The following is a 22966-nucleotide window of genomic DNA, read 5'->3' on the forward strand; positions in this document are numbered from 1 at the left end:
GAGTGAATATCGATCACAACTGTTAATAACCTTACATATTTCGTTCATGAAAAAGCTTTACAAGTTAGGGAGAAATTTTAATCGTTGTGTGGCCTCTCATATAAAACTCTTAATTTTTTGAATTTTGAAAACTGTGAAACCATTTATTTTTTGATGTAGCTAAATTGAAGAATATGAGAATTTGAACCCGGTCCTTGTATTTTACACTCCCCCCCCGATTTAACGCATTTTACTTCGTTATTCTGTTCGAATACCAACTAACTGAACTTAATTTCTATTAGTAACAATAAAAATAACAAGTTTTCTGTTTTTTTGTAACTTGAAACGACGAACTGTTTCCACCCCTCCCTTGCCGACGCCCATAGTAGATACGTGACGTAAAATGAGGTGCAGTTAAGTCCGTGTGGCCCATCGAAGATATTCACTTGCTCATTTGTCGCTTCTTTAGCGTGAGCATCCGGAAGGGGGAAAGGAGGGGGCCGGCCTCCCACCCCGGGAAAATTATTGTCAATCAGAAATTATATTTTTTTACCCATATACTCGCAGTTCACTCGCAGCAGCAATTTGCATGAATTATTATAAGAGGCTGATAAGTAAAAGTCTGATACAGGTTGTCGCCGAAATGCGATAACTTCAAATTGAACCAGTGTTTTTTTTCTTTGGGAGCAGCATTGTTATGAAAATACCCCCCTTTGGGGAAAAAACCTCCTTGCTATGTCAGATCGTTATGAGGCGTTACCCCCACACCCCCTATACGCCTTCGTGGCGTGGTGCTAAGCACAGGGGAGCACTTTACCTTTTTTTTTACCTTTTTGCTATGTCAGATCGACATATCTCCAATTCTAATCCTTAGCAGTTAGGTGAGTCATGCATATTCCTAAGAATACATTATTTCCTCTCTCCTGTAAAATTGATAAATTGGAGTTAGATGCCTCTGGTTCTTACACGACGATATGTAATAAAAATAATTCCTTTACAAGCATAACGCCCACCGAGACGCGGGGAAACGTGAAGAAACGCGGCAACAGAACTTATGTTGTCTGCTTCTATTGAAATCAAATGGCGAAACTCTATCGCGGAATTTCCATGACAGAAGTCTGCAGGTTTGTTCTACAAAGGTTTTATTTCTTATGTGAAAATAAGTTTTTCTGAAGGAATTTGGTATGGGAAATTCAAATCCGTAATTAGAATTTCGCTATCAGGGATAGTTTTTTAGTTATATGGAAATAAAGAGTCTCATTTTACTCAGATTCGCCGTTCGTGATAAATGCAGGGAATTGTCAGATGAGCAGTTGTCAACATCTGCTTCTGAGCTTCTGTTTCAGATGATCGCAGTTCTGTTACTAAGCTACATGATGTATCTGCAAGTTATTGTCAAAATACTAAGCATTGTGTTTGCAGTTTTTGTTTAAGTTGATATACGTACTTTGCCTGTAGAAATCAACCAGGTAGCTTCTGCTACATCTGTGGAGAGTTGGCCTCTGCAAGGCAGATGAGTCATTCCATGCCAAATCAACACAGATATGTGCAATTTTTAACCTGACCATCTCCGATTTTCATGAAATTTGGGGAGTTGAAACTATGCATAGAACTTAGTAACTATGAAAATTTTTAGTCTCGTGCGTCCTGTAATTGTTAAATTATTCAAGGTCAAAGTTTGCAGAAATTGCCTTTTTTGAGCTCGCTTAGCTATACTAAATGTGCTGTAACTCCGCCCCTATTTCTCCTAGGAAGCTCAAATAAAGCTTATTGTACAGGGAATTGAACAAGCTTTCCAGTGATATATAACAAGCCTACCTTTGGATAAAAATATAATTTTGTCACGTGACCTTGACGTTTGACATTGAATATCTCAAAACATGTCATCACCAAAAATCGTGAAAAAAATATATTTGGTCCCTCATACCATACTCTAAAAGATATCAAAAAATCATTCTGGGACTGCAATGGGATCAGAAGATACAAAATAATATGTGTAACTATGTGACTGATAAAAGCCCGATTACATGAACTATGAAGAGTCAAATGTCCCTTAACACCCCCTACAAAATGTGAAGGAGTTATCCTGGGTATAATTGGTCATAAAAGAAATAGGTTAGGCACAGGGAGATCCATAGCCGTGTGTGTCAAGCGCAGATCCGGCATATTGTTGACCGCCATATTGAATTCAACGCAAAAATTTCAAAGGAAAAGGGGTGATGTGATATATCAAATCAGACTAGAATTTCACGAGAAATGAAGTGACGAAAGTTTATCCAACATATATTTAACCAGCAAAAATTTATTACTGCATGCTTGTAACAATTTTCTCCTTTTCGAGGTGTTAAAAACAAAGCATTGGAATGCTCCTAACGTGTTAGGAACTCATCGAGATCCCGCTGACATCTTGGGAGAGAAAGAAGTATTCGCACCATTGCATATGATTTTAATCAGCTACATTCACCAAATAGTTGAATAGTGAAGAATATTGGGAAAAGTATCTCAAACAATTACGTGACACTTTCTTTGGAATGAAAAATTCTTCAGTGTGTAATGTTATAGTGGGGGTTGGTTGTGATCACTCGCGATATTTAAACTGGAAAAGCGGCTGCGCGGCAATCACAACTTTAGACAATATTTGAAGCCTCACACTATATATTACAAATTACAATTTGCGTCGCCCTTCTCGATCGACAGTGCAAGAGTCTACGAGCAATGCCGGCGAGAAACGCGAGACAAAGCCCTGTAATACAATATGCACACCAAAATAGATGTATATAAGCGTATGCATAAGGTCAAAAGGGTCCACCAACGAATGGCACACCGTGCTTTCTCCGTTGCTTTTGATTGATTGATTGATTGATTTAGTTTATTTTACTTCGCGTTTTGTGCCTCTTGGCTAATTTGCGAAGATGGGGATGAGTGATGAAATGGATGAAAATGGACATTTACAAACAACCATACCCGACCGGGATTCGAACCCGGGACCCTTGGCGTCGCAGCGCGATGTGCTAACCACTCGGCCACAGGGTCGGGCTCTCCGTTGCTTTTATTTGTCCTCACAATTTTCTATAACGCTAACTCTATTTGTCGGCCGTGTCTACAATTGTCAAAACGGAACCTTGGATTTCAATCATCTCTTAAACTCGTGTCTTGCGCTTTATGCACGCATTCGTTTACTTACTACCATTATCAAGTAAGGCAAAAGGTCAATTTGTATTTGTGAATTATCAACAAGACAACTACGTTAATCAATTACCATATGTATTTCAAGAACACCAAAAGCTCGTAAAAGAGTCAAAACAGAACAATCAGTGTAAGCCAAAACACTATTCACATGAATGACGTGAGAGCACGTCAAATTTACAAACACGTCCTGCGTGTACAATTAATTTACAACAGTTAACGAGCATCATTTAATCAAGCGTAACCAAAATGCACATGCGTATATTACTTAAATCCAATTAAACAATCCACATTAGACAATCAACCAATACTTCCCAATTATTTCCCATGTATGTTAATTGCGGTGCAAGTCATTTAGATTTTTACCCTGATTTACCTTACGGCATTATTTTTACCAATCATTAACATTAACTCAATTCTCCCGATTTAAATGCTACCGAGAAAGGGGTAAAGGAGGGAAGGAACATGCGTCCCCGATAAGGCGATATACGTTGCAGAGGACACGTAGATTTCTTTTGTTCGTATGCAAGAAAATTTAACCAAAGTCTTAGTTCGTAAAATCGGAACGTCAAATGGGTGGAACGATTACATTATCACGTCGACCAAAATGCAATTGTTACGTTCGTCGATTCAAGGAAGTAAATCCGTACATGTTAAAAGTTCAATTTTTCGAAAAGCAGTAAGTCTTTGGGCGACGGGAAGATGATGTGAATCAAAATTCAAATTAATAAATCACCCAATTCACTCTTCGACAATTTCGGTGAACAATTCTTATCCTTATTTCACGTAATTCCTTCTCAGCACCCAAAAGGCATCGCAACAAGGGGGTAACAGGACTAAGGCAAAAAGATTTAGTATAGACTTTACTTTTGATAAAAAGTGGGGGGAACGATCTGGAACGTTGGCACAATTATAAAGTTCTTGTAGCACAGCAGAGAGTTTACGTACCTATATAACAGAAAAGTTCAGCCTCAAAATGATCCTGCAATGCCGCAATCCAATCACCGTAATTATTCCCTTAGATGCAGTCCATTTTACGAGTGGCGAGCAATGAAGGCTTCCGTCTTCGCAGGGCCTCAGGCTAGGTACAGTCATGTTCAAAAAATCTGTCGCATGGATTTTTTCTAAGTCCAACGTCTTTCGAAATTATGTTGGTAGCTCTGAAACAAGGAAGTGTTGTGGAATATGCGATCCTCCAATCAGAGTGAAGTTCGATTCCGAGGAGCAGGAGGCGTGACTCACGGTCTTGTCCACAGGAAGTTCAACCAATGCAGCATTTCCAAATATGAGATAACGTCCCCATTGGTTAAATATTGTTCCAATAATGCGAATCAGCAGAAAGATTGAGCAAAAGTTTACTTTGTCGTTTTAATTATCCTTAATCGTTTCAAATTAGTATTAAATTGTCCCAATTATAGTTCACGAACTTAATATAATGTATTTATGTATGTGTTTGACAATCATATATCACTCATTAGAACAATTTTCACATTGTTTTCACTACGTGACATGACATTGCATTTACATTTACGATAAAATAGTGATTTGGGTGTAATAACAGTTTTCATTAATTAATTTAGAGATGCATTTCTATTTGTTGAGTTAATGATTAGGTTAATTCGTTATTTCTCGCGAAAAGAGGGAACCACAGCTGAAAGAAAATACACAACTTGTATTATTGAGGTCAAGAGTTCGATTTAACATCACTTTTTGCACACATAGGCTAATCACGACTCGGGATACATTTAAATTGGAATCTGAAACATTATGCGACCTGACTGGAACTTGGAAAAGGACACACTGATTACAAGACGTCGATACATTACCACTTGGTCTGGCGAACGCCAATAATAATGAGGGGTTGTGGGAGTGGGAGAGGGGTGACGGAAAGTAGAAAATAAATAGTATTTTTAGGGGTATTTGATGTTATATTTATACACATGCAAACCTAAGAAAATATATATTTTGATACATGTGTGTGTGTGGGGAAGGGGGAAAAGAGAGGGACAGAAAGATACTGGGAGAGATGGGACGAAGAGGTGATTGTGGAAAATGTTTTATTTGACGTTCAATAATAAAAACAATCAAATCAATGATGATTATCTTATAAATACCATATTTAATGTAAATTTGTTTTAAAAATGGGGGCGGAGAGCTGTTTGTTTTACGTTCAGTGCAGGATAACAAGTGGAGACACATAGTGGTTCGTATCTCACTTTAAACTGTAGGTCCAGGCCCCATTAGCCTATCTGTGTATAACGTGGATTTAGAATTCAATAGAAAATAACGTCGATCTAGTATTTTGGATTTTAGATGCGTTGAGACCACTAAAATTTCCAATTCTTATAATAAGAATCCTGTCCTCATATTACCATTTTGAAAGAGAGAGTGTTAATTGTATAATCTTTGGTTGTTAGTTTCAAAGAAGACTAATTCAAATAGTAACAATGGGAACGAATAAAGCCTTCGAAAAGTTTTTGCCACCGTGGGGATTTGAACCTACGACCATTAGAGTGACAACCCAGTGCGATAACCACTACCCCACGAGTTCGTTCCTTCTTACGACATGATTATTAGTTAAGACCAATTCGTTCAATATGCATTAGAAATATAATCCCCACCCGCCTCTTTATAAACAACACACCCAAACGCTCCTTTGTAGCAAATGAAATAAAGGTGGTATGAATGTCACCAAACATTTAAGCAAAATCTACTATATTTACGACGCAATCGTTTTACATGGAGAGGCTACAACTTCGAGAATTGAGGTTGTGACGTGGCTTCTTGTAGTGGTAGGGTAGATATTCGTATGGCAAGGTTCCAGCGTGCACCAGCCAGTAATTTCCGAGAAAAAAACTTCATTTTTTTTTATGATGGTAAAGTGGTTCGGTGATAGGCTATCAGTATTACACGCCGAAGATTATAGGTTTGACTTCTGTTCGATTACCCCTATTATTATTTTGTATAGCAACTAAGTATTGTATTTAATTAATAATTTAAAAAATAAAAATATTATATATATATTTTTTAAAAAATAACACTCCTTTCTAATGATTTTTCAATGTTATTTTTGAAAATAATTTTTCAGAATATGTCTTTGAATTTCTCATCATTTTACTAGGATTTGCATAAAAATGATCCATGTGGCATATTCGAAGAAATGTGATGTACAGCGAAAGTTATACATTTTTATTTTAGGGATAATTATTAAGAAACAAAACAAATAAATACTATTGACATCCTTTTGTGAATAGTATTTATTTTACATTATTTTTTGTTCACCATGCATAGTTGTATTCTTGTAAAAAGCATGAAAAACAATATATTCTCTACATTTCGCAAAGCAAATAATTAGGGAGACAAATTTATGGTAAATAAAAACTGAGGAGAGCGGTAAATAAAACGTTAGATCAGCGGTATATACCAGCGGTGGAAAAAAAATGGCACACACTTTTCATTATGAGAGGAAACAACATGCAAAAGAGCCATAAATTGATAAGGCAGTGTCTGCTGCCACGTTCTTTTTCTGCTGGAACCTCAAAAAAGATGCGCGTGGCAGTAGACTCGGTCTTTGTTTTATCGTGATTTCATCATGCTATGTATGCAATTACGTCTGTAACACATACTGTAAAGTTGTAGCGTTTACTTTCACAAAAATGTTTTAAGATTAGGTCCCTCAGCATTATTCTAATAATAAACCTATATGCTCTCGTAGTTAGGTTAAGTTCTATTAGCATTAAAATAATATCGCTAAATGCTTTCTAAAGAAAAAGGTTCTAAATTACCTGTACATTCATTACCACTAATCATAAACTTGCATTTCTCTCGTCTTAATCTGTTCTTAAGATTTGTAACATCCTCTTAGCAGACAAATTACGTGGCAGCAGCAAATTTGATGCTTATTCTTACTGCTGACACGTGCGTGGCAGCAGACTCGGCCAATTGATAAACTACTTCATTTTTATATACTGTACACATACACAAGTACTTAGCTGTCCAACCAAAAAGAAAACATCAACACAAAATCACTTCATTTCTAAATTGCATATCTCAAGTGATGTATTCATTGTATGTATTTAAAGGATATCCTTGATGTCCAACAAATAAAATAATCACTACTTAACATACACAAACACATGTTGAAAATCACATGATGATAATCAAAATTCATTCATGACTGAACACAAATGACACCATTGTTTCCCTTGATGTGCGGGAACAGACTAATATTATCGCTGCTACAGCTAGCAAGTTCAATCAAACTGGAAGTTAAGTAGACATTCGGGGGAAGAAAGGAATGTAGCTTGACAGGGAGCGAAGTTTTCGAACTGAGATTATGTGCATGGGAATTCCCAATATCCAGCGCCTTCCTGATGTGATCGAAGATAAAACGTTCTTCAGCTGCAAGTGGGTGGAAACTTTAGGCAAACGTTTCATTACAAATCGACAGTTTGCGCGCACAACCTCGATTGCCGGTTTTTGCGTGTTTTCTACTTAATTTGATGATATTTCACGGTTATTTCGCGAAAAAGCGTTCATTTCGTGGAAAAGCACACATTTCGCATTACTTCGCGAATAAAACTCATGCATATTTCATCATTAGGGGTGTAGTTACGTGCAGAATGTTCATAATTGCATATTTTTTTCACATTTCGCTATTTCGCGCATCGCGAAAATTCAATGTCCCTACAAATAATATACGAATTTTCGTAATAAGTAAAATGCAATAAATAATTTTTCGGTTTAATAAGAAATAAAAATCGCAGAGTTAACCGAACGGTGAATCGAACACAGAATTTTACAACCCATAAAATGCCTTGTAGCCTTTGCAATGAAGTGATGTAGATTCAAGTAATAAAATTTCATGCAAAATCGCACGTTATAAGATTGTTCAAATATATTAAATCAATGTGTCCATAAGTTATTATACTGTCAGCCATTTGGCACATCTCGTTACAAAATCTCAGCGTAAAACCATTCACTAGTTAATCGAATTGAATATTGATTCACTTCACAGTTCAATGTGCAACAATAGTTTCGACTCATATCACGTGAGATGTAAACTCAATTCAATTCTCTCATTGTATGTAACTTGTATGTTGAGCTCATGTAGAAATATCAATTATGAGCTCTAAGCTAAATTTGACGCTACAATCGCTTGATCAACTCTTGCGTCTCGCTGCCAGACATTCTACGTTCCTGTTTGCTCCAGGTCGCATCTGCATTTCATTATCATTGTTTTTACCTCTGTTTCATTCTAATCGTCGTTATAAACCTACGTAATTTCTACTGTTTACAGTAGACAGAATCGACTGTTATCAATTATAGTACTCTACTGTGTATCTCGGAAATCTACTCAAAATCAATGATTTCCTACTGAACACTTTCAGTAGGCCTAATGTGTAATTGCAGTTGAGGAACTAGAAGTGAAATATTCCCTTCAGTACTACATGTAATATTGCATGTAGTGTGTTTGAATTTGAATCCAAAATTTTGGGTGCGTCAGCACTTAGGCTATTTTGCACCTGTCACTTTATACGGGGCCCAGCCCCTTACCAGAACTAAAATAACATAACTGTAACGTCGTGTTGTAACTAAAATATTAAAATATTCTGAATTCGGTTAAAAGCTGAGGCTGTAAAGAGGCACTCAGCACCCACAAGGACCAAACACAGGACAACACAGAAAATTATACTGGCCATGGTGCCAGTCGCCAGAACCTCGTTCGTCTGCAAACTGAAGTCCAGGGTGTACTACGTGGAAGCAATAATTGGGTGTACATACTTCGTGGAAGGTCATCCCTTACACCCTTGTAGAGTGTTTAGCTCAGCATGTTAGCTGTAAATATAACTTTGTATTCCTCCTCACTAACAATTTGTTTTTATATCTATTTAAAATTTAAACCAACCTCACTCCCATGTAGTACACCCTGAACTGCATTTTGCAGACTAACGAGGCTCTGGTGACTGGACCTACTGTTAGTATAATCTTTGTAGGACTGCGTGTGTGTTGTCCTTGTTTGTGCTGACTGTCTGTCGCTTTACAGGCTCAGCTTTTAACCCAGGTAAGGATATTTTAGTTTTCAGACACGCTTTTATTCTTGTCATGATAAGGTGCTGGACCCCGTATATAGCGTGACGGGTGTAAAATACCCTAAGTTTTCAGGCACACAAATTGTAATTCAAATTTAAAAAATCTTAACATAGATGTTTCAAAACACCTATTGATCTACTGAAACCAGTACAGTAGAGAAACTGCAAGTGAAATTAATTTATTCAGTATAGTGTATAATATGTTAAGTTTAATATTTTGGCTGTAAATATTAATTTCATACCCCCTTATTATTTTTTTGTATTGATATCTTTTTGAAAATCTGAACACAGTAGATGTTTCAAAACACCTATTGATCTACTGAAAACAGTAGACAAAAGTTTCATTGGAGTAAGTAGAAAAGAGTCATGAAATAATACCCAAAGAAGTCAACCATTATGAATTAATGTTACATACTTTTTTTATTTCACTTTCCAAAACCTAGGAGCTCGAAATAATACATGGCATGCGATTTACTAGACAGTCTGCTTTTCTGTGATTGATTCGTCGTGCCCAGTCGGGGATTACTACCGTTCAAGGTAAAAGGGGAAGGGGAAGAAATCCACCACAGTACCATGACGTATGAAGTAACATGTTCACAAGCATCCAATACAACTGATAACGGTTCACCTGACCTTGGAAGTGTAGGAAACACGTTTCACGCTGGTTTCCAGAATGCTGTGGCTAAATCTGGAACTAACGGTGGAATAAGAAATAGTTTGTAACATTTAACAATGACATTTCGCATTTACGAAATATGAGATATGTAGACTTTGATTTATTTATTATAGTAGACGGTAGAGAATTACTTACCACGAAAGTCAAGTTCTAAATTGCAGACATCAAAATCTACTCCAGGCTGTAAAATACATTTGTGATAGACAGCAGATAGGTTAATAAGGTTTACAAGATTGCTAACGACTCTTAAGACAAACGTTCAACGAAGAAATGAGAAAATGGGAAATTGTTAAAATAGCGGCCTAGTTGAGTGAAGATCGAAGGTTCGAATCTCTTATAGAACCGGCTATTTTTTGACACTAATTATTGGTGCGTAATATATTTAATGTAATGTATTGTCGACATTTATAAGAAACAAAATATGAAAACTTTCCTCCTCCGTAACGGTGCGGTCTAAGACTCTGTGCTTTGGACTCCGACTGCAGCGGGACGGCATGGATTCGAGTCGTCCTTGGTTCTCGGCCTGTTATCTGTATAGGACCGGTGGCAACCCACCATCGTGAGGAAATTGGGGAGCTACGAGTGACTGGTGTAACCTGGTTTCAGATATCTTCTATAACGGCTGAGGGTTCGACGTGCTGACCAACGTCACCTCGTTGCTAGTTGAAGATAACTCTAGGTAGGATTGTGCAAGGGAGACTGACAGTCGGGAGATAGCCCATGGCCCTTCGAGGTTTTAAAGTATGAAAAATATTCCTTCCGTAAATCTAATTTCTCGTCATTGTCACGTGAGATTTCTTTTCAGTATGACTCCTGCAATACTAATTAGTTCCTAAGAGAGACAATGAGATGCACAGAGAGATATTAAATTATGAGTTCACTGTTTAAAAAATAAGCATTAACATATTTTTATATTCACATACCTCTTTACAAATTCCTGAGCACGTCACTACAAATGAACCAATCTAGTGCACACTAGAGCCTTGGCATATCGATACCTATGGGGTATCCTACAATTACAGTCAAACCACAACCTCAATTTTCGAAGTTGTAGCCTCTCCATGTAAAACGATTGCGTCGTAAATATAGTAGATTTTGCTTAAATGTTTGGTGACATTCATACCACCTTTATTTCATTTGCTACAAAGGAGCGTTTGGGTGCGTTGTTTATAAAGAGGCGGGTGGGGATTATATTTCTAATGCTTATTGAACGAATTGGTCTTAACTAATAATCATGTCGTAAGAAGGAACGAACTCGTGGGGTAGTGGTTATCGCACTGGGTTGTCACTCTAATGGTCGTAGGTTCAAATCCCCACGGTGGCAAAAACTTTTCGTAAGCTTTATTCGTTCCCATTGTTACTATTTGAATTAGTCTTCTTTGAAACTAACAACCAAAGATTATACAATTAACTCTCTCTCTTTCAAAATGGTAATATGAGGACAGGATTCTTATTATAAGAATTGGAAATTTTAGTGGTCTCAACGCATCTAAAATCCAAAATACTAGATCGACGTTATTTTCTATTGAATTCTAAATCCACGTTATACACAGATAGGCTAATGGGGCCTGGACCTACAGTTTAAAGTGAGATACGAACCACTATGTGTCTCCACTTGTTATCCTGCACTGAACGTAAAACAAACAGCTCTCCGCCCCCATTTTTAAAACAAATTTACATTAAATATGGTATTTATAAGATAATCATCATTGATTTGATTGTTTTTATTATTGAACGTCAAATAAAACATTTTCCACAATCACCTCTTCGTCCCATCTCTCCCAGTATCTTTCTGTCCCTCTCTTTTCCCCCTTCCCCACACACACACATGTATCAAAATATATATTTTCTTAGGTTTGCATGTGTATAAATATAACATCAAATACCCCTAAAAATACTATTTATTTTCTACTTTCCGTCACCCCTCTCCCACTCCCACAACCCCTCATTATTATTGGCGTTCGCCAGACCAAGTGGTAATGTATCGACGTCTTGTAATCGGTGTGTCCTTTTCCGAGTTCCAGTCAGGTCGCATAATGTTTCAGATTCCAATTTAAATGTATCCCGAGTCGTGATTAGCCTATGTGTGCAAAAAGTGATGTTAAATCGAACTCTTGACCTCAATAATACAAGTTGTGTATTTTCTTTCAGCTGTGGTTCCCTCTTTTCGCGAGAAATAACGAATTAACCTAATCATTAACTCAACAAATAGAAATGCATCTCTAAATTAATTAATGAAAACTGTTATTACACCCAAATCACTATTTTATCGTAAATGTAAATGCAATGTCATGTCACGTAGTGAAAACAATGTGAAAATTGTTCTAATGAGTGATATATGATTGTCAAACACATACATAAATACATTATATTAAGTTCGTGAACTATAATTGGGACAATTTAATACTAATTTGAAACGATTAAGGGCAATTAAAACGACAAAGTAAACTTTTGCTCAATCTTTCTGCTGATTCGCATTATTGGAACAATATTTAACCAATGGGGACGTTATCTCATATTTGGAAATGCTGCATTGGTTGAACTTCCTGTGGACAAGACCGTGAGTCACGCCTCCTGCTCCTCGGAATCGAACTTCACTCTGATTGGAGGATCGCATATTCCACAACACTTCCTTGTTTCAGAGCTACCAACATAATTTCGTAAGACGTTGGACTTAGAAAAAATCCATGCGACAGATTTTTTGAACATGACTGTACGTCTCTCGCTGGCTTCTCGAGACCAAGGGGGGAGTGGTCGAGTTCCGTTCCAGTCAGTATCAGCTCCTCTGTTGCACTGTGTGGTTTTACGTCCAGCCCGTATATATCGAGTTCTCCGCGAGAGGCAGCACCGGTCGAGCAATCGAGGACAGCGGCCTCTGATGGCCGAAAATTGTACTATATTTTACGTCAATTTTCACCTTTTGTAGAGTTTATAATATTGAATATTAAAAACGTTACAAGTGACGAGGCAATTTTTTATGTTCACGTTAAATTAATGAAAATAATATGCAATACCTGTGATTTGCTCAGTCGAATGGTTGTTGCTGGTAAGCTAATTATGTGGTGTAATGTATGGCGAACGGAAATGGTTGGTCCATATTCAACAACGGAACCTTAAATGGTGAGGGCTTCTTGGATTTGTTAAGTGAACAGGTTTTTTCACCCTTGCTTACGGGATATGGCACTTTTCGAGAGTTTTGAAACAGGACAGAGTGTGACCACACTATGTAGACATTTTCGAAATTTCTTCATGGTAATTTTCTAGGTAGATAGATGGGCAGACGGGGATCTATTAAAAGGCCTGCACATTCCCCAGATCTAACATCTTAGGAGGACTTTTACCTTCAGAAACATTTGAAGAGAATGGTGCATGCACTAAAAGTCCCTGATATTGACCATCTGAGAGAAGGCATAGTTGCTGCTTGCGATGTTGTTGCACATGCTACATTACCAAATGTTCTATGCGAGTGTGAGAGACGTCAACGAGTGTGCTCACATCAACATTGACAACATTATAATGTGCATATATCGTAAGTGAAAGACATGTGTATAAATTTTTGCTGGTTAAATATATGTTGGATAAACCTTCGTCACTTCATTAGTCGTGAAATTCTAGCCTCATTTGATATATCACATAACCCCCTTTCCTTTGAAATTTTTGCGTTGAATTCAATATGGCGGTCAACAATATGCCGGATCTGCGCTTGACACACACGGCTAAGGATCTCCCTGTGCCTAACCTATTTCTTTTATGACCAATTATACCCAGGATAACTCCTTCATATTTTGTAGGGGGTGTTAAAGGACTTTTGACTCGTCATAGTTCATGTAATCAGTCACATAGTTATACATATTATTTTGTATCTTCTGATCCCATTGCAGTCCCAGAATGATTTTTTGATATCTTTTAGAGTATGGTATGAGGGACCAAATATATTTTTTTCATGATTTTTGGTGATGACATGTTTTGAGATATTCAAGGTCAAACGTCAAGGTCACGTGACAAAATTATACTTTTATCCAAAGGTAGGCTTGTTATATATCACTGGAAAGCCTGTTCAATTCCCTGTACAATAAGCTTTATTTGAGCTTCCTAGGCAAAATAGGGGCGGAGTTACAGCAGATTTAGTATAGCTAAGCGGGCTCAAAAACGGCAATTTATGCTAACTTTGACCTAGAATAATTTAACAATTACAAGACGCACGAAACTAAAAATTTCCATAGTTACTAAGTTCCATGCATAGTTTCAATTCCCCAAATTTCATGAAAATCGGAGATGGTCAGGTCAAAAGGTGTGTTGATTTCGCATGGAATGACTCAGAAGAGGATTCGATCTATCATGAAGAAGTACTACAAACTTTAGCTTGGAATCGACAAATATAATCTCCACCCAAGCACAAACGTTACTAAATTTTGGCAAATGTGCCTATTTTGATACTGAGCACCTACTGACTGATCGCAACGACGTTAGTGGTTTAATGAACGTTCATACGTTCTTCTGATATCACAAAAAAACCTGTGAGATATTAGAAGCTAACTAACTAACTCTCTAGCTTCTTAAGTCCAAAGGCTTATGGCTGCAGCAACACAAGTCTTCCATCTGTCCCTATCCTAGGCAAGATCTATCCAATATTTTCCATCCTTACCGATTTCCTTTAGGTCCAGGGATTTTAGAAGAAATCCATGGAATATAATGAGCATAAGTTGAAGATAAATGGCGACTTCAAGATAGTTGCAATGATATTGGGAATGCAACATGGCTACACAAAGTATACCGGCTTCCTCTGCAAGTGGTATACCCGTGACTGCACAAAAAGGAATTGGTCTCAACGAAATTGACAAGTGGAAGAAAAATTATACAGCGTGTGATGTTCCACTTCCCCTTCTTCACACCAAGCTAGGCCTTACGAAACAATTTGCAAAGGCTACGGACACAACTGGAAGAAGATTTAAGAGTATTTCAAACAAATTGCCTCGTCTTTCACCAGCAAAGCAAAAGAAGGCTACTTTGTGGGACCTCAAATTAGAGAACTTCAGCAAATCCAGAGTTTGAAGCATGTCTAACAGACAATGGAAAAAGAGCATGGATATAATGTTGTTATATGCAATATAAATTGCAAAAAAATTATTATATTTTTTTGAAAATAAGTATTATATAATAATTCTGTGTGCGAATATTATGTTACATATCACATTTATAACTTTTAAACATAATATACTAGGTTTCGAGAAAGGATGATTAAATTATTCCACGAGTTCACTCAGTATTCGCCTTAAAAATGCAAGAATTTTAGGTAAAATTAAAATCACGATTACTCGTAAACTATCGCTGACGAGAAAATCTAAATACAGATTTGAAATCAGCGCAAAATTTGCAATAGGAATCAGTACTTTTCCTCCAGAGAAAAGAAAAAAGTTTTTTTTGTGTAGAACAGTGTATCTTAAAGGTTGTCGCCCACCGAGACGCCGAAACGGGTCTCTTGCGTCCTGTTGCCGCGTCTCAGTGAGCGTTAAGCTTTATCGTAAGCTTAACCCAAAAAGTAGAAAAGTGATGTAAATTATCCGAAATGAAAATAGATAATAACACAATTATAATTGCACATTATCCTACATGCATACATGTATATTTTGGGGACGGGGGATTAGTGGGTGTATTGAGAGTGGGGAATGTTGTTTAAACAAGCCCCCCTTTCACAGATAGGCTAATCGGGACTGGATCCAAAGCTCCAAGTGAGATCCAAACCATTCTGACCCCAGCGGAAACCTAACCTAATATGACCACAACGTCACATAAACGGAAATATTGCGTTTCGTGTCAGCAGAATTCTGTATGGGCAGTTTTTATGAATTATGTTTAAAACATATTTAAATAATTATAATATTAAAATTGGCAGTCAACATTTTGAAACTTATTGCCCGAAACCGAAGAATTCGGTTAGCACTTGCCTATCACGTTAAGCGACGAAATCTTTGACGAAACTATTCTTTCCGCGACCTTGATTGACGAGATCAACTTTGCCAAACATATCGACCATGCTACATAATGGGTACGGTAGCCGTAGGTGACACTGAACGTCGGAATTTACATAGCTGCTTCGTAATTGCTATTGTATCCGTGAGAAACTTCGTGTTTGCAAAAATGACGTAACGTTTGACACAGCAACTGGATAACATTTGCAAGTCAGAGCACGAGTCTTGTAAAAATACGAGACCGTTGTACATGCACACCCCTGCAATTGAAAAATTCCCACCCTGTATCACATTCGAGTATCTCGCGTCGCAGTCAGACGCCATACCGACCGGACTATGCTTTCTGGGCAGCAGTTACGTTTAGTTGGAACTATTCCAAAAGTTATATTTTTCTTGAAAAATCATTTATTTGTTTAGGTACGGATTTATATGTGTGGAATCCCGGGAATAATAATATGGACAGGTTGTCAGATGGTTATACGTATTTTGACTTTTCAAATATCTCTTTCTTCTTCTTCTTTGTACCTTTTAAAAACAATTTTCTCCAATGGAAGCCTCCTGGGACATGTTCGCCCCCATCCCCCCCCCCCGGGTGCCATTACTAACTCAAAAGCTCCAGGTTAAAATCCCCATCAGCACAAAATGTGCGGAAAATATCCAATCTGAAGACGAGAAATGCTCTCTCAAAAGATTAAAAGACGAGAGGAATGAAAATTGTTCCATTTTCACTCAGGGATATTTCACACCGAACTACCAAGAGAAAACAACTCTATCACTTGAAAACGGACCTTCAGAAATAAATGCAACCTTTCGCACCAAAGCGACATGTCGATTGTCGTTTGGACTAGGGATGGCCAGATCCGGATCCGGATCCAAAAATTTTTCAGATCCGGATCCGTTTGGTCATCCCACATGAGCGCTTCTTTGGAAAGTAAGAATGTGTTTATAACATATTGTTACCTGCTAATATATATATATATATATATATATATATATATATATATATAATACATACATACACACATATATATAATATACATACATACATATATATATATATATATATATATATATATACTGTATATATATATATATATGTGTGTGTGTGTGTGTGTAGTGCGCGTGCGCGATTTGTAATTAATACACTTACAAGGGAGGTTATCTAAGTGTCCCCCTCCGATTTCCATGAAACCTGGCAGGTGTATAGAGGGGCCCAAAGGAAGAAGTACATGTTTTTGTGTTTCAGCTAAAAAACTGTTTTAGGGGGCACCCCCCCCCCCGCTCAAATGTCAAGATGAGGAGAAATTGAAGTGGGGATCTGACCCCGAAACCACGTAAATATGGCACCTGCCAAATTTCATGGAAATCGGAGGGGGACACAGGGGTCAGATCCCCACGTCAATTTGTCCTAATCTTGACATTTGAGGCGGGTTTTGCCCCCTAAAACCGTTTTTAGCCGAAGCAAAAAAACACGTATTTCTTCCTTTGGGCCCCTCTATACACCTGCCAAGTTTCATGGAAATCGGAGGGGGACATAGGGGTCAGATTCCCACTTCAATTTGTCATCTTAACATTTGAGGGGGGGTTGCCCCCTAGAACAGTTTTTTTAGCCGAAACAAAAAAACAAGTATTTCTTCCTTTAGGCCCCTCTATACACCTGCCAAGTTTCATGGAAATCGGAGGGGGACATAGGGGTCAGATTCCCACTTCAATTTGTCATCTTAACATTTGAGGGGGGGTTGCCCCCTAGAACAGTTTTTTTAGCCGAAACAAAAAAACAAGTATTTCTTCCTTTAGGCCCCTCTATACACCTGCCAAGTTTCATGGAAATCGAAGGGGGACACTTAGATAACCTCCCTTGTTAGTCTTACGTCCTCCTCCGTAGCCGAGCGGGTTGTCGACCTCCATGGCGAAGTGGTTAGCAGAGCGCGCTACAACGCCAGGGGTTCCGGGTTCGAGTCCCGGGTAAGGCATGGGTATTTGTGATTGTCTGTCCTGAAGAGTCCTGAAATAGAAATGTAAATGATATGAGGGAATGAAGTGTGATGGGGAAAGCTTCCGCTTAGGGGCTTTCCTTTTTTAATGAAAAAAAAAAAAGCGGGTTAAGGCGTTCACTCGTCTTGAGATCGTTCGCTGCGGGACGGCGTAGGTTCGAATCCGGCTCTGGTCGGAATTTATTCGGCCTACGTATAGGGCCGGTGGCAACCCACCATCGTGAGGAAATTGGGGAGCTCCGAGTGAGCGAGCGAAACCCGGTCAAGAAGACCTACAACAACGGCTGGGGGTTCGTCGGGCTGATCACCCGTCACCCCAATACTGGTCTAAGACCTCCACGCTATAACAGGTGACGGAGGAACAGTGTGGGAGGGAGACCAGCAGTCGGTAGGTAAGCCAAGGCCCTTCAAGGGCTGTAGCGCTGTGGGTTTAGTTTTAGTTAGTCCTACACTTTGTAATTATATAACACTGCATATATTATAATGTTTTATTTTAAATTTTAAAACTGTAACTGTAGAACAATTGTATAGTTTTTGTATAACATTTCTATCTTGTTAAATGTGTTAAAGGTTTCATCTTTATGTTAAACAAGTAAGATTATTTTTGTGCACGAGTGTGTTATTTTAGGAACAACACTTGAAAAAAAATCTTGTAGGACTAACAAATGAAAATTTCTTTGTAATCGAAGATCATAATACCTTTTAAGGTGTGGTAATATTATAATGGGATTGAGATACGAAACTATCGGATCCGGATCCAGATCCGAAACTTTCGGATCCAGATCCGGAACATTTGGATCCGGATCCGCAATTTTCGGATCCGGATCCGTTTGGCCATCCTTTAGTCTAGGCCGTTTTCGAAAAGCCGCACGTCGTGCCGCTCCAGTCTTTTTGGTCGCGAATGCGAAGTGATGGAGGCCCATGTCAATTGTAGCGTGTCACTTCCTTGTGAAAGATCCCTAATAGACAACTACAGGGTGGCTCAAAAAAGATAACGGAAATTATCAAGAAGTCTATATTTTACATACTCTAAGAGGAAAACACAGATATATTACATACATCATGATATAAAAATTACGACAGTTTCATTTGATACGTGTACGTGTATATGCCATTATATTTATTTATATAAAACAAACATTATCAATAATATATTGTGTGTTTACTGTTTACTTGAAAACAGAAAAAATGTTATGTAGCAATTTTATTTTCCTGTATCGTTGACCTACTCTAATATGAACACCCCCTTCCACCAATATATGTGCAGTTGTATTGTAATGACTAATGAACTCTCGTTTCTTTGCAGGGTCATACGATAACGAACCTGGAGACCTACACGCAATATTTGGTATCTCTCCAGGTATTCAATCCAGAGGGCCCCGGACCTAGCACCACCGTTCTTGTTATGACTGACGATGGAGGTAAGTGTTTTGTAAATATTATATGAGGATTATAAGGGCACCAAAACCCTTTGCTGCGTGGAGGGCTCTCGTGAGCGTGCGCTGTATGCAGTTCGCTTTCTTCTCTCTAGATGGCGGAAATAGCGTCTTCTGCCGGCAAGAAACAAGCGCCATTTCGTCGTTAGCGGCGATCGTTGGAACTTTCGCGATACTCTCGGTCGTAGTGCGGAGAGAACACGCTAGATGGCAGGAGCGTCTGTGAGATCGCCCACTTTCTATCCTTATCGGGCGACAACATTTGCTTTGCGCAATGACGGTTTAGTGTTTACTGTCTTTGAAGGCGAAGTTTATTATCATGACTGCATAAAAACACTGCCTAAACTTTCTTGGAAGCACAATCAATCATATCTGCCTCAACGATAATCTCTTCTTCGTAAATTCACTGATAAGAAAGAAGTGTGTTGATCTACATGAATGTCTTCAGGATTCTTTTCCATTGGAAGCAAGAGGGTTTGTTGTTTTAAGGAGTGCTGTCTCCTTGAAATAAAAACACTGTTTCAGTTTAAAATTCTGACACTTCTACGATTAATCTTTATCAGTCATGTTTGACTGAATTGACATTACATACGAAAAATACATAGTTTGTAACACACAACCGTAAAATCAATTGCGACCATGGGCGTATCCAGAGGAAGGGCACAGATGATCCTGCCCCTCCCAATTATTATTATTATTCTTAATTTTGCAAAGTACTATATTATGGGTACTTGAATGTTCTGCACAACAGTGCACGAGTTGTTGTGGAACTTAGTTTGTACACACAATACATAATATTTTTAAGAATAATGGAAGAAATGAAAAAACGTCCCTATAGAACTATTGGACAACCTCCAAATTTTCTTTCTGGATACGCTTTTGTTTGCGACAACTTTCCTTGAAACTGGAATTTTTATGATTTTGTGCAACGTGTTCGGAAGATTTCGTAATTTTCTTGTTTCAGGGTTGTTGTTTTTTTTTATGTGGTGTATAATTTCGTGCAAGAAACCACTGAACCAGGCCCAAGTCTCCTAAACAGAGAACGTCAGATACATAAAAAGAATTATAAAGGACTATAGATGCAAAGATTTCATGTTCGTAAAATGAGATTACGTTTAGAATCATTTCATTATAATGTTCCTCGTCGTTGCGTTTAGCGTGCACATTGCGGAGTTGCAAATATAATAAACTTTTTTAAAAACCTGATAGCACATAGAAAAGTGCCACGCCTTCCGTCCGTAAATAAACACCACCCAAGCCGCCTGTGTTTACTGTTCACGCTGATTGCAAACGAACGTCGTTACATGCTTCACGAAGCACAGAAGGCCACCCTGAGGTGTCTTATTCCTTTCTTCATTTTAAATGCGATTTTCTTGGCTTGATTGTTTAGAAAGGAAACTCTTCAGAAACCGCGATGCGGTGCAGCAAGCGTTTCGAAAACGTAGATCGTCTGCTAGGAACACTTTCTCCCGTGCCTGTTTGAACCACTTCGACGATGCTCGGAGCAGACGAGTTTCAGACAAGACTGCTTCCGAAACACTGGCATCAAACTTCTCATCGCGTCGTGTTGTGTTATTCCGAAGATTTCTCTCCAACAATTTGACGTCTTTTCTTATGTGTGTGTGTGTAGCAACACGTTAACATTTTTGCACCGACATGCACCACTAATTTCTATTACATCAAAATCACATCAAGGGCACAGAGTATCAGGGGTGTACGTACTCTGAAGTTCCTTTTTAGATCAAGTTTCTATCTGCTCCAGTCTACCAAATACCTAAGACTGAATTGCAATTGAATCTTAATACAGTCATACTGACGTTGTTTTACAAAATATTTATTTTTCGTCATTCAATTAGCACATACAAACATAGGCGTAACTTGGCAGGGGCAGGGGAGAGGGGCACTTGCCTCCCCAAAAAAATGAGTTTTACTTATTTTTGCCACCTGAGCATCAAAGAAATCAGAGTACTTTTTATGATTTCTCATGTCTAACGGTTATTTATCAAAATAATCGTGGATGCTATTTTTATTTGATCGAAACTTTTAGATTCTGCCCCTTTCGCCAAAGTTTGGTGTCAGGTTCGATTCTGAACTCCCCCCAAAGTTAAGCCCGAAGTTCAATTCTGCCTCCTCCTTCCCCAAAGTTAGGCTCCAAGTTACGCCCATGCATACTTTTATGTTCGAGGACAATGCCGACGGGGACCCAAATCCGATAACTCGCTCAAATACACCACTGGTAATTGCACTTATTGGTCTCGTTCAAGTTCACACAAGCAGTTTCCAATGGCATGCAAAGGCAAACTGTGAGGGTGACTAGCTATTTAAGAAAATCCCTAGACCGAAATTTCTAAGCACGCCACTCAGCCTCTGGTCTCCGATGGCTGTTGCTGGCAGCACTGTCGCCTTATAATCAAAGGGCCACGGGCTCGATTCACGGTGGAGCCACATAGTTGTCCAGATCCTAATTTAATTTGTAGACCCAGTCCCGATTAGCCTGCCTTCGCATAAAGTGGACTTATACTTTGACGTTTCCACTTGCAGCTTTGTATCCAACAGGCATTTTACACAGAAAGTAAACGAGATTAAACCCATATTTTGATTATGATCTTAATCATCTAGTCCACAGGCTAGAATCAGGCATATAATCAAGAAAAAATCATGCTCTCGAAGGTTCGTGGCATCGAAATGAGGCGACAAGCAGGAAAATCTAGGCCGAAAGAAGAACGAGACAGTCTAACTCAATCATGGCACGAGACCAACATTTACAAATATATATTATTATAACCATTATGATATTCGAGCAATCCGAACTTGTTTTATTTTCATAGATCTATATCGAGAAGCGTGTTGCCTGATTGCGTTTTTAAATACCGGGTTTCAGCATTGTCACATACCGAAAAATATCGATATACCGGGGCTACCGTAGATACCACAAATACCGGGGATACCGAAAATATCTGTTTTCGATATTTGGTATTGCCAGTACTGGCCTCCCAAAGAATCGCAGCATTCTTGTCTGGTATAAAACGTTTCGCGATTCAAAATTCAACACCTGAAACATCATTAGCGATATCTGCGTTAATGTGTAAAATCATCGCAGAAACAACCAGTGGAGAATATTCATCCCTGTAATCCTCTAAAAACTAGGATTCTTATTGGCAGGAAACAATTCGCTAAAGAACATAAAACTGGCAAATCTATTCACCAAGACACGAAGATCGCCTCTAAAGAGGGGGATAACCTCCTCCCCACCCCTTCTAAGGACACTTTTTCTTAGCCAATCAACGCGTGATAGCTCATAATGGATTTTGAGAAAGAGAATGGGGGAAGAAAGAGGCTCGGTGGTGACGTCATACCAGTTTCCTTTCTTTGTAAACTTCTTCCTCTCCTTCACAGTCCAATGGTCGAGATGACGCACTTCTCATGTGGAGAAGATTTGGACATTCCAGTTAATTTGAAAATAATTTCATTAAGATCATGGACGTTGCCAGAATTTTTTGTTGGGGAGAACCAGGTCGGTGATAAGAGAAATAATAATAATCAAATAACAGTTATTTTTTTAAACTAATAATATTTTTTGCCAATTTTATTATTATTATTATATTCCTAAGGAGAAACGTTTGCTTGCTACACC

General features: G+C 38.3%; 1 protein-coding gene across 6 annotated transcripts in view; it reads left to right on the top strand.

Moving 5' to 3' along the window:
- The window catches only part of Ptp99A (Protein tyrosine phosphatase 99A), a 1182303-nt gene that overhangs the window by 960734 nt on the left and 198603 nt on the right, over positions 1 to 22966 (top strand). For all 6 annotated transcript variants that reach the window (XM_083117414.1, XM_083117415.1, XM_083117417.1 and 3 more), the window contains exon 6: positions 19203 to 19317. In XM_083117414.1, coding sequence (XP_082973540.1) covers positions 19203 to 19317 — 115 coding nt within the window. The remainder of the gene's footprint in view (positions 1 to 19202; positions 19318 to 22966) is intronic.

This window comes from Lepisma saccharinum, chromosome 2, assembly GCF_977018435.1.
Source record: "Lepisma saccharinum chromosome 2, izLepSacc3.1, whole genome shotgun sequence".
Classification (NCBI taxonomy): Eukaryota; Metazoa; Arthropoda; class Insecta; order Zygentoma; family Lepismatidae; genus Lepisma; species Lepisma saccharinum.